This window comes from Drosophila suzukii, chromosome X (genome assembly GCF_043229965.1).
Source record: "Drosophila suzukii chromosome X, CBGP_Dsuzu_IsoJpt1.0, whole genome shotgun sequence".
In the NCBI taxonomy this organism is placed as follows: Eukaryota; Metazoa; Arthropoda; class Insecta; order Diptera; family Drosophilidae; genus Drosophila; species Drosophila suzukii.
Genome location: NC_092084.1, coordinates 17,248,837 through 17,261,466, shown reverse-complemented (window position 1 = coordinate 17,261,466; position 12,630 = coordinate 17,248,837). Strand labels below are relative to the sequence as shown.

Sequence of the window (12,630 nt, the reverse complement as noted above, 5' to 3'; positions counted from 1 at the left end):
ACACCCACCGTGTGTACGAGTGGTGCACAAAGGCGTGTCTCCGTGTGCCTTTTGATATCGGATTTCATTTATAATTAGCTGCAAAGTTAACGGTTGCCAGCCGTACCTTGACTTGTGGTTGGTGTGGCCCCGGTCAAGTAATTTGCTTGTCAGTGGGTTCCCGGGGTTCCCGGGGTTCCGGGGGTTGCACTCCAGGGGGTGGTGCCCCAATGTTTGCTCTTCCTTATTCCTTGTGACGTCTCACATGACACCCCTCTCGTTAAATTTCCACACAAATGGTAACACTTAAAGGCATTGCTTAGCTATCTCGTTTTATCGGAGAACTACTTATCGTATTTATTTGTTTTTTCTAAACACAAAGTCCTTAGAAATATTGTAAGACCGATCTACTGAATAGTTGGGGGTGCCACACAAATCAATACGGTTTTGAATTCACTTGAAGTATAATTTTTAGGTACCTAAAAGTATGCAAAACTATACTTCAAGCTCCGTAAGACGCTTATCCTTTTACTGCATACTTTAAGACACCTAAAATACAAATTCAAAGTCATTTTAAAATCCTAGTGACTTGTGTGGTTCCCTTATAAGAAAACTTAAATGAAGTTAGCATTAATTCAACATTTAAGAACACGACAAAAAAAAACCTTTCAAAATGTTTTAGGCTTCATAATCTAACTTGAGATTGATTAAAGTTAGTGAGGTAATCCTGAATGTTCTAGACAATGAGATATAAGTATAAAGATATTATAATCCCATCCTATGCGAGGTACTTCAGATATCCTTAGACCTTTTCGGGCTTCTCCAACTTCAACTGGAGGGGTTCCTCCGTGGGAGTAGCTTTGTAGTGGACGAAGGGCTGCACCACCGGCGACAGAAGATTGGGATCCAGCTTGTAGCCGGCTCTGGGCTTTAGGATGAAGCTCAGGGTAATGCCCACCAGCCAGGTGATGGAAAATCCCAACACTATGTACAGATTGAAAGATAGATCCAGGATGCTAAATCTCTCATCTTTCGCAGGGGCTTCCGTTGTGGAACTCAGGAGCAACGTAGATGCCGTGCTGGTAATGGTTTCATTCAGAGATGCAGCTGGACAGGATGCCGTACTGGTGGGCAGGGGATCATAGTGGTTCCGACCCCAGCTCAGGATCACAATGGTGGCCATGCAGACAATGCTGGAAATTATTCCAGTCAAGGCGGCCTTGCCATGGCATTTTGGTATTAGCATGCCCAGCAAGAAGACCCCACAGGTGGATCCAAAGCTGACGCCTCCAATCGAATAGACCACCTGCAGAATGGAGTTAAAGCTCTCCACCACCATGCCGCCGAAGATGCAGTAGATTCCGGCGAAGAGGACGAACAACTTCATGATCACATTGGCCCGGTGCTCCGTGTGTCGAATATATGGCTTTATATAGTCGAAGTAAACCACTCCTCCCAGGGAATTAATGCTGGCGGAGAGAGTACTTAGGGCAGCACTGAAGACGCAGGAGATAAAAACACCAGGCATGCCCCACAAATGGCCCACGGTGTCCTGGACGAAGTAGGGAACCATCTTGTCCACCTTGGAGACATGGCCCGATTCGATGGGATCGCAGTCGTGGAACCGCGAGTAGATCACAATGCCCGTAAAGCAGTTGAAGAACATGATGAGAATGAAGCCGAACCCGAAGATCACCAGGGATCTCCTGGCATGACCCAGGGATGGCAGTGATACAATTCTCTGGACACAGCTCTGATTGAGACCCACATGGCCAGCCCATAAGATCGTGGCCGATGTGAAAATGTTCCAGATAGTGGACCTTGTGGTCAGATCAAAGTTGTAGTTGATGTCCAGACGTCCTCCCTCGCCGGCAATGCGAAGGACCTCGGAGAGGCCTCCCACTCGATTGGCGCCCATCACACCAACCAGAACTACTGAGACCACCATAATGGCCGCCTGGATGACGTCGGTCCACACCACCGCCTTGATGCCTCCGAACATGGTGTAGAAAATGCAGATGCTACAGACCACCGTGTTTATGACGTGCACATTGAATCCCGTCACTTGGGCAAAGGCCAGCGAAGGCAGGAATATGTAGATGGGCAGCATGAAGAACATGGTCATTATAAAGATGAAGGTCTGCAGCACTCGCACCTCGCGGCAGAAACGGATCTCCAGGTATTCGTAGCAGTTCGTAATATTGTTGTTGTAGAAAACTGGAATCACCACATAGTTGAGGAGAGGCACCACAACCAGCATGCAAACCACATTGAAGAACCAGTTGATTCCGTAGGCGTACATCTCCGCCGGAATGGTCATGATGGAGATCGCGGACAGCTGACTGGCCACCAGGGAAATGGCAATGGGTATCGTCTTCATCCGCTTGCCGCCCATCAGGTACTCCTCCGTGGTGTCCGCACCCTTGGCGAAGAATCCGAAGTAAACTCCAATGGCCGCGGAGATGCCCAGCATCAAGGCGAATACGACGTAATCCGTGGTGTTGAAGATGAACTGGGAGTCGGGAACCACGGTGGCAGCGGTTGCCAATACGGTCGCGTTCAAGAGGGACGACATTTCGGTACGATCCCGATCACTGGGGCACCAAAATAATATTCACTTTCCGGCTCCGTCAGCGGAGAATCACGATTAAGCGCATCACGGCGACCGCCTCGTCTTTATATCAGGTTCTGGTTCTGCTCTTAATATTATCTATCGACGGCTCTCTCGCTTACGAACTTATCTAGATGATGCAATTATCTATGAGGATCTACAGACCCCCTTGTCAATGCCTCCATAGCGGGGCTTCAACAACAGTTCCTGACTTGCCCGAGATTACACAATCCGACGGCTATGTCATCCATTGTTTTTGCTGTCATCTAAGTATAGAATCTGTTTACACTGATATCACCATTACAATCCTGCTGAGAATCCACCAGTCATCGCTGTCGGTCTGCCAGTCATTCCGGGAGCAGTTCACGTGAGGTGAACTCTCTTCTGGAGATCTTAGTCCGGCTAATCGGGGGATCAGGCGAAGAACTTTATTAGCTTATAATGAGTTTCCAAAAGTAACAGAGATAACTAATATTGCTTTTCATGGGCAGGAGATAGCGTTTGAAGGTGGATTCTCTATCGCTTTACTAAAGATCATTAACCCAGTTGTCGTTCCCGTAAAGGTTTTATAGATCTCTCTTGTAATACTTAGAGTTTGTTTTCACTATTTTAATCATATGTAATCATATTAATACATAGTAATTTGAGAATTTAAATTTCATCATAGCAGGTAAATTCGAAAGTAGTAGTTTGCGTATAAACGGACAGACGGATTAACGGACATGGCTAGATCGACTTCTCTAGTGATGCTGATCATGAATATAAATACTTTATGGGTCGGAAACGTCTTCTTCACTGCGTTGCAAACTTCTGACTGAAATCATTATACCCTCTGCAAGGGTATAAAAATGTGTTTATGATTTTACATATATAATATATAAATTAGGTGACCATATCCAATAGTTGCCTTTGTGAAATTAAGTTAGATCCAATTAAGGTTCTGAATTTTATTTCGGCATAAAGTGAAAAGCGAAATATAAAAATTCATTTGTTTTTCTCAAAAATACCAGTCATTCCAGATAGCTGACCAATGAATATAGAGTGACTATAAATTTGAACAACACACTTTGTCTTGTTTGGACTTGATACTGGATATCCATTAACTTCATGTCCAGTAGTTGCACTTTTCGTCCTTGACTATCCATTTTTTGCATTACTTTTTTGGATGGTTTTACGATTCTTTACATAATATGATTTAGTTTGAAATAATATTGTAATATTGTCTCCCGATTTCGACGCATTGCAATCTTAAGTTCACTTTCTATCTATTGTATAGATAGTGTGCTTTTTAGTTTATATACAAACACAGGTACACTATGCATGTAAGTATAATATTATAACTCAGTTTGTTTAGTTTCAGATTAGTCTAGAATTTTCGCTGCTCTTGTTCGCAATGAAATCTGAGTGTTTAGTGATTTTTCTGTTGCTTTTGTGTCTGAACTCAAACCCTCCAGACCCTTAAGAATTCTGAATATTATTTATTTTTTTCACTTTACTATTAAAATATTTATTTTTATACCCATTACTCGTAAAATTAAAGGAATTATACTAGATTCGTCGGAAAGTATGTAACATAGAAGGAAGGGCTTCCGACCCCATGAAGTATACAAATATACATAATCACTAGCCTAGTCGATTTATCCAAGTCCGTTCATACATATGTACACAAATATATTTACGTTCACAGAGTTTCTTACGAGTTCCTGAGATACATAAAGGGTGACGAAATAAAAGAGTCTATTCCACCGAATGGGATTTATAAAGGATCTAAAGAGCATTTATAAGTTATCCAAATTTGTAGCACCACCCTACATGATAATGAAATAAAAGCCGTAAGGCTGAAATATATATAATTTTTAAAAATGTTATCATTTTTATTTGAGAATGGATTCTGGGAGGGAGAACGATTCGATTTTGAAACCGAGAACGATTCATCTCGAAGTCGAGATCAAACATTTTCAAAAGCCCGTTCGTAAACCGAAAAAACTTCGATCTCAGTTTTGAGAATATGAGTATTAATCGATCTTGGCTCACTTTTGAGATCGAAAATTCTGAAATCAAGAACGCTAAGAAGGATTTTTTCTCTGAGTTGAAAACTTATTTCTGTAATTCGGTATAATCCTTACAGCAACTTTATCTTTCTAATCATCTTCTCAATAATCTTTATTTAATCTAGTGATAAATGTCCCTTAAAAATAAACTTAAATGAAGTTAACATTAACGGAACATTTAAAAACGACAATACAGTAAATATTTAATAAAACATAAAAAAAAAGTGTACAGCTTTATAATCTAACATGAGATTGTTAAAAGATAGAGAGGTTATACTGCCTCTTCTTAACAATGAGATATGCTTCATGAGCGTAGAGATATTATAGAATAGGAAAATAATATCTCTTTGCCTATGAACCACATCTTATTTTTAAGAGGTACTCCAGATATCCTTAGACCTTTTCGGGCTTCTCCAACTTCAACTGGAGGGGTTCCTCCGTGGGAGCCGCTTTGTAGTGGACGAAGGGCTGCACCACCGGCGACAGAAGATTGGGATCCAGCTTGTAGCCGGATCTGGGCTTCAGGATGTAGCTCAGGGGAATGGCCACCAGCCAGGTGATGGCGAAGCCCACCACTGTGTATAGATTGAAAGAGAGGTCCAGGATGCTAAATCCCTCATCTTTCGCAGGGGCTTCAGTTGTGGAACTCAGATGCAGGGTGGACTCGGTGCTGGAAATCGTTCCATTCAGAGTTGCAGCTGGACAGGATGCCGTACTGGTGGGCAGGGGATCATAGTGGTTGCGACCCCAGCTCAGGATCACAATGGTGGCCATGCAGACGATGCTGACCAAGACTCCGGTCATGGCGGACCTGCCATGGGCTTTGGGTACCAGCATGCCCAGCATGAAAACCCCACATGTGGATCCAAAGCTGACGCCTCCAATCGAATAGATCACCTGCAGAATTGAGTTGAAGTTCTCCACCACCATGCCGCCGAAGATGCAGTAGATTCCGGCGAAGAGGACGAACAACTTCATGATCACATTGGCCCGGTGCTCCGTGTGTCGAATATATGGCTTTATATAGTCGAAGTAAACCACTCCTCCCAGGGAATTAATGCTGGCGGAGAGAGTACTTAGGGCAGCACTGAAGACGCAGGAGATAAAAACACCAGGCATGCCCCACAAATGGCCCACGGTATCCTGGACGAAGTAGGGAACCATCTTGTCCACCTTGGAGACATGACCCGATCCGATTGGATCGCAGTCGTGGAACCGCGAATAGATCACAATGCCCGTGAAGCAGTTGAAGAACATGATGAGGATGAAGCCGAACCCGAAGAGCACCAGGGATCTCCTGGCATGACCCAGAGATGGCAGTGATACAATTCTCTGGACGCAGCTCTGGTTAAGACCCACATAACCCGACCACATGATAGTAGCCGATGTGAAAACGTTCCAGATAGTGGACCTAGTGGTCAGATCAAAGTTGTAGTTGATGTCCAGTCGTCCTCCCTCGCCGGCAATGCGAAGGACCTCGGAGAGGCCGCCCACTCGATTGGCGCCCATCACGCCAACCAGGACCACTGAGACCACCATAATGGCCGCCTGGATGACGTCCGTCCACACGACCGCCTTGATGCCTCCGAACATGGTGTAGAAAATGCAGATGCTACAGACCACCGTGTTTATGACGTGCACATTGAATCCCGTCACTTGGGCAAAGGCCAGCGAAGGCAGGAATATGAAGATGGGCAGCATGAAGAACATGGTCATTATAAAGATGAAGGTCTGCAACACTCGCACCTCGCGGCAGAAACGGATCTCCAGGTACTCGTAGCAGTTCGTAATATTGTTGTTGTAGAAAACTGGAATCACCACATAGTTGAGGAGAGGCACCACAACCAGCATGCAAACCACATTGAAGAACCAGTTGATTCCGTAGGCGTACATCTCCGCCGGAATGGTCATGATGGAGATCGCGGACAGCTGACTGGCCACCAGGGAAATGGCAATGGGTATCGTCTTCATCCGCTTGCCGCCCATCAGGTACTCCTCCGTGGTGTCCGCACCCTTGGCGAAGAATCCGAAGTAAACTCCAATGGCCGCGGAGATGCCCAGCATCAAGGCGAATACGACGTAGTCCGTGGTGTTGAAGATGAACTGGGAGTCGGGAACCACGGTGGCAGCGGTTGCCAATACGGTGGCGTTCAAGAGGGACGACATTTCGGTACGATCCCGATCACTGGGGCACCAAAATAATATTCACTTTCCGGCTCCGTCAGCGGAGAATCACGATTAAGCGCATCACGGCGACCGCCTCGTCTTTATATCAGGTTCTGGGTGCAGCACCAAATTGCCTGCTCTTAATATTATCTATCGACGGCGCTCTGGCGTGCGACCTTATCTAGATGATGGTATTATCTATTAGGATCTTAAGACCCCCTTGTCAATGCCCCACAGTGGGGCTCCGATAAGAGCTCCTGAGTTCTCCGAGATTTCATAATCATCCGTTGTTTTCGCTGTCATCCAAGTATAGAATCTGTTTACACTGGTATCATTATATCATTACAATCCTGCTGAGAACCGCCAGTCATCTCGGGAGCAGTTCAAGTGAGGTGAACTCTCTTCTGGAGATCGTATACCGGAATTGGACCCAGACAAGGCCACGCCAATCGTTAAGGCCACTTGGGGGATTAGGCAAAGAATTTTATTGGCTTATAGTGAGTTTTAAAAAGTATGAAAGATAACTAATATTGCTTTTCATGGGCAGGAGATAGAGTTTGAAAGGGGATTCTTATCTTGTTTTACTAATATCATTAACCCAGTTGTCATACCCGTAAAGGTTTAATAAATCTAAAGCTTGTATACTTTTTTCTTGATTTTAATCTTTCACTAATTTAAATTTCATCATAGCAGGTAATTTCGAAAGTAGTATTACAGATATAAGCACATCAATTAAGGCACCACATTTTGGATTTTAAATTTTAACATGTAGTTTAATAAAGTAGTGTTATAAATAACATTTAAATCCATTTTTTAATACATTTTTATAACGACTTGCGTTTCTTTTCATTCATTTCGGAATCATTCCATTTGCAAGAACATATTGTATATTATCGCCCGACTTTGATGCACTGCAATCTTAAGTGCACTATCTTGGCTTATATGTATATACTAAGTTACTCATTGTATTGTATATATTGAAAGCATTTCAGCTTATTTGCAAACATAAGCATTATAAGTAACTTCCTTTCCACTCAGATTTGTGTAATTTCAGATTAGTCGAGAACTGACGCTGCCCTCGTTCGCAATGAAATCAGAGTGTTTTGTGATTCTCCTGTTGATTTTTCTTCTTGAAGAACATCATTTTGTCTGTGCAAACTCAATCAAAGATGCACCGCAAGAGCCAACCAATCAGAATGCTGAAATCGAGTGCATCAATTATTGTTTTTTAATTTTTAAGCCTGTTCTCGACAATTTCGTACATCTTAAAACTGCAGCCGATGCCAACAATGAAACGAGAGAGACTATAAAGGACTTGCAGAGTCAGTTAAAAAATAGAGAATCTGAAATCAAAATAAAAGAAGAGGCTATGAAAGTGAAAGATGAACAAATCGCGGACCTGCGGAATCACATTAAATCGCTTGAGACAACACTATCAGAAAGATCTAATCAGCTTTTGGAGTGCCGTGAAACTGAGGCCAATTTCCCCGACTCATGTCCCAGTGGCAGTCCCAATGGGATTTACCAAATCAAACCTCGGGGAATGGAGCCATTTAAAGTGCCATGTGTGTCCTCTCCATCTGGTTGGTCGGTAATCCTGAGACGTTTCGACGGATCCGAGAACTTCGTTAGAAACTGGACTGATTATAAAAATGGATTTGGAAATGTTCGGGGAGAATTTTTCATAGGGCTGGAGAAATTACATCGGATGACAAACGAACGACCCCACGAGCTCTACATAAAGCTTGGCAAGGTTGATGGATCCAAGAGCTACGCTCAATATGATGATTTTCGAATTGGCAACGAAGAGGAATCGTATGAGCTGAAGAGTGTGGGAAAATACTCTGGTGAAGCCGGAGACTCTTTGGAAGGTCACGTTAACAAAAAGTTTTCCACATTTGATCGGGATAATGACTTGTCTACTGAAAATTGCGCCTTGAACCGTGGTGGTTGGTGGTACCTAAGTTGTTATTTCAGGTATACAGCTCTAATAAAATCGAGTAAGCCCAAATGTTTTAACATTTTTAAATTACAGTAAACTCACTGGAAAGTACTATGACAGTGGTCATAATAGCTCGAGACATGGAATTAGTTGGGGTTCTTGGCATGACTCCAACTATACGATCTCGCTTACCTTCGCTGAAATGATGATTAGGCCTAAATCCTTATGAACAGCATAAACATAGAATAAAGAACAAAATAATCGAAGAAATAATTATTTTATCATAAATATAGCTTATATTCGTCTTCATAACCTTCATCACTAGATCAACTTTATTTTAACACTTTTATTGTTTACAGCATTTAAATTGCAATTTGCATTTCTCGAAAAATGTTTTGTACCAACTTGGCCCTGTCCAGGATATTTCAAGTCGTCCGTCTAGTTTGTGGTACATTTTCAATTTTTTTCCAAACGTTTAGGCAATAGTCACTGGGAAATCTATTCCAACATTATTTTGGAATCCTTATGCAAAGTGTACGTAAAAATATGTTAATATAAAAGCTCTATTCAAACGATTTCTTTGCAAAAGCCAATTAAATGTATATGTATTGTTGTCAAAATATGTTTTTAAATTTTTTATGTACTCTAAGTAAATAAATGGTATATCATTCTTGAGGTGAATTTATTTTGTATCCAAAATACGCTGACACTTGGTTGGCATAAGTATTTAAAGACAATTTACAGATATAATAATTAAATTAGTTTGATTAAGTTTATTTAATATGCATAGCTTTAATATTATTCCTTTTTCAGTGTAAAGAAACGCTGAAAGCTCAAAGCTCGTGAAAACAATCGATGACCATAGTGTCGATTAATCGATTGCGAAATCGATCTGCACATCCCATCTCTATTAGCCGCTTTAGCTTTAGAATTAAATGTGCTAAGAAATTGAATTAAAATTCAATGGCTGGTCGCATGAAGAAGCTCGTGCCCACCGATGGCAATTGGATCCCGGAGTCGCGCCGCTTCCCCCTGGATTTGATCGCCAGCGTGATGAGTGGCCTGCGCGGCGACGTGGAGGGAGTGACCCCCGAGGAGCGCCAGTCCCTGAAGGAGTTGCAGAAGACATGGCTTAAGAAGCTGGCCAACCGCCTGCCTGATTCAAATCCCCGTCCGCCCTCGCCCAAGAGGCCTCGCCTTCGGGCCAAGAAAAAGGCCCCCCAGGTGGAGATCCCGCCGGCGGTGGAGGAGCGCGAGGAGTACAACGTCTACGAGGTGGAGGACAGCGAGGTGGTCAGGAACCGCATCTGCATACCCCGACTTCGATCCCATTGGAAGCTGCGCTACTTTGAGATCATGATGCCCGCCTTTGTCATCAAGCGCGGCCTATTGAATAAGCACTTCAACTGGGAGATCGTCGACAAGATCATGGGCGCCCCCGACGAAGAGGCCACCGCCTTTCTCCAGGAGTTCGTGGACGACGTGGTCAAGGACCTGACACCCTGAAGTATGACTTTGTTAAAGTAATGTTCACTACATCACCATTATGAGGGTTTCATTTACACTCACTGGTTTAGTACTTAAAATTAACTATCTTTCTAGGGATAAAGCTTACAGTTTAACTTAAAAAAAACCACTAGTTCAAAAATGTTTGCAACCTAAGTATATTACAGGTTGGTTTTGCAAATTGTTGAATATGTTTAGAGCAGCTTTTGAGTTTTCAACGGTCTTAAAATATTGTTTATTTAATAACTGATTACTATGAGAACATCTTTTGAGCAGCTTTTGAGTTTTCAACGGTCTTAAAATATTGTTTATTTAATAACTGATTACTATGAGAACATATGTTCGTCTATTTATTATTGTTTTGAGTTTCTGCGTTATCTTAAAATTTATGAGCACAAGCAAAGTTGTTTTCGGTTGAAAAAAATTAATAGAAACATTAAAAAACTTGTACAGAGTACAAAATCCTTATTAACGAATAATTTTGTAAATTTTTTTTTGTGATAGACACTTATTTTTCTATGCTGACCAACAAGAAGGTTAGCTGACTTATAGAAGTGGTCGAGAAAAGTTGATTAGAAACATTAAGAAACCTATACAGAGTACAGAATCCTTAATAATAAATATTATTGAACAATTTTTTTAAGATATACACCTATTTTTCTAAACTGATCAACAAGACTGTTTACTGACTTATAGAAAATAAATATTGCTAAGATTTTTAATGCGATAGTCAATGGTCAAGCCAAAATTTTGCAGCTATTATAAGATATAATTTTGTTTTCAACAAGCCTATTTCGAGTTAAGAATTAGTACCATTCTGAAGCGAATACCTTGTCAATTAAAACCAAACATTTCAATATGTTTGTTATTGAAGCAAAGCTAATAAACTTTTGTGTGGCAAAACAAAAGCTTTTTCGCCGATTTACCTATAAAAGATCTGTCCCACTCTAAAACATGAAGAAGTTAAAATGTAAATTCCACGCCCCATTGCCAAGTGGTGGTCCAAATTAACAGCTAATTACGTGCGAATGAGAACTACGGTGGGAATGGGGTGTACGGGATCCCCAGAAAATGGTAGAAAATGGAAAAGGGGCAGTACACACCAAACACGTACAGCAGCTAAATGGCGGGAGCGAGACAGATAAAGGGGGTCGGACAGCGAGCCAAACATCATTTGAATACAAAATTGCCCTTGAAAAGGGTTTGCCTGCCATATACAAAAGGCAAAAAAGTTCCAAAAATAGCAACTTAATACAAAAAACAAACAGAAAATCCAAAGTCCCGTCGAGGCGACAACAAAAGTGACAAATTAGTCAGGGGCGTCGACACCAAAAGCGTTACAATTGAGAAAGGGTGCCCCCAAAATGTCCCTTAAGCCCCCACAGTGTATCTTAAAACAGTTCAACTTCCAAAATCCAGCTGAAACATTTATAAACTTTCGACACTAAAGAGCATACAAAATTTAAATGTCCAGTTTAAAGCATCGTTTATGGCCAACATTCTTTATAACGATTTATTAACTAAGTTTATACTGTTAAAGTAAAATTTAAAAAAAACAGAAAACATAACATTTTGCAAGATTTAAACTTAGTTTCATATCTTAACTTGAATTTACAATTATTCATCCAGATGTACATATATGATTAAAAATATTATAGGCAAATAATAAAAGAGTACTATGTTGAAAAATCAATTAAAGCTGCAACTTGAAAAGAATTCGATGTTAAATTTAACTTCAAATTTGAGAAACGAGTACTAAGTACAATTTTGTGATCCATAACTCTTATTTGGAATATCTAACACTGATCGCCTGGCAAGAAGAAGCTTCTGCATAAATAATTGGCGGAATAATTGGCTTCGCTCAGGCGTAATTAGCCGGAATTCACGGAATCCCTTCACCATGATGACAACGCGGGCGAGGCCAAAAGTCAAATACCGGGACCAAATGCAGTGAGCCAAAAATAATGAACTCCAAATGAAGTAGAACAAAAAGAAAACACAGTGTTAATTATTCATATTTCATTAGTGAACAGCACAGAAACACAAACGCAGGTGAAGGCGATGCGATGCGATGGCAAAGGCAAAGGCGTGTGCCATCTAAAATTTATAAAAATCAAAGAAAGCACTGAGAGCTCAAGGAACCAAGTCCTTGGCGGTCGAAATCGGTATACCCTTATATTGTTTTAATGGTAGCTAAGAAATTATAGGTTATATTATAACCTATGAAATTATACACTCTGTAAATGTAATATCAATTAATTTTAGATGTACATAAATATTAAAAAGATAATTTTTTAACCGAAGTCCATTCAAAACCGTCCTTTTTAACTATGTTTATTACTAACAGTTCTTTTAATTAAGTTATGACTATACTC

The 12,630-nt window shown here is 41.3% G+C and overlaps 4 protein-coding genes across 4 annotated transcripts; 2 read left to right on the top strand and 2 right to left on the bottom strand.

Moving 5' to 3' along the window:
* Positions 1–294: 294 nt before the first annotated feature.
* Positions 295–2,634, bottom strand: LOC108005194 (sodium-coupled monocarboxylate transporter 2-like). The gene has a single exon (XM_017068379.4). The coding sequence runs from the start codon at positions 2,552–2,554 to the stop codon at positions 782–784; it is 1,773 nt and encodes a 590-aa protein (XP_016923868.3). The 5' UTR covers positions 2,555–2,634; the 3' UTR covers positions 295–781.
* Positions 2,635–4,818: 2,184 nt separating this feature from the next.
* On the bottom strand, positions 4,819–6,894 carry LOC108005189 (sodium-coupled monocarboxylate transporter 2-like). The gene has a single exon (XM_017068373.4). It carries the CDS (start codon positions 6,805–6,807, stop codon positions 5,035–5,037), a length of 1,773 nt encoding a protein of 590 aa, XP_016923862.3. The 5' UTR covers positions 6,808–6,894; the 3' UTR covers positions 4,819–5,034.
* A 960-nt stretch (positions 6,895–7,854) lies between these two features.
* Positions 7,855–9,424, top strand: LOC108005499 (microfibril-associated glycoprotein 4). Its single transcript, XM_017068803.4, has 2 exons — positions 7,855–8,784; positions 8,843–9,424. The coding sequence occupies exons 1-2, from the start codon at positions 7,895–7,897 to the stop codon at positions 8,976–8,978; spliced, it is 1,026 nt and encodes a 341-aa protein (XP_016924292.1). The 5' UTR covers positions 7,855–7,894; the 3' UTR covers positions 8,979–9,424.
* A 168-nt stretch (positions 9,425–9,592) lies between these two features.
* On the top strand, positions 9,593–11,163 carry moon (moonshiner). Its single transcript, XM_017068804.4, has one exon. It carries the CDS (start codon positions 9,713–9,715, stop codon positions 10,253–10,255), a length of 543 nt encoding a protein of 180 aa, XP_016924293.1. The 5' UTR covers positions 9,593–9,712; the 3' UTR covers positions 10,256–11,163.
* The last annotated feature ends 1,467 nt before the right edge of the window (positions 11,164–12,630 follow it).

Bases quoted from the DNA above. Each gene is read 5' to 3' on its own strand.
- LOC108005194 (XM_017068379.4), bottom strand. From the start codon at position 2,554: ATGTCGTCCCTCTTGAACGCGACCGTATTGGCAACCGCTGCCACCGTG.
- LOC108005189 (XM_017068373.4), bottom strand. From the start codon at position 6,807: ATGTCGTCCCTCTTGAACGCCACCGTATTGGCAACCGCTGCCACCGTG.
- LOC108005499 (XM_017068803.4), top strand. From the start codon at position 7,895: ATGAAATCAGAGTGTTTTGTGATTCTCCTGTTGATTTTTCTTCTTGAA. The intron at 8,785-8,842 runs GTATACAGCTCT...TTTAAATTACAG, and splicing joins TACCTAAGTTGTTATTTCAG to TAAACTCACTGGAAAGTACT.
- moon (XM_017068804.4), top strand. From the start codon at position 9,713: ATGGCTGGTCGCATGAAGAAGCTCGTGCCCACCGATGGCAATTGGATC.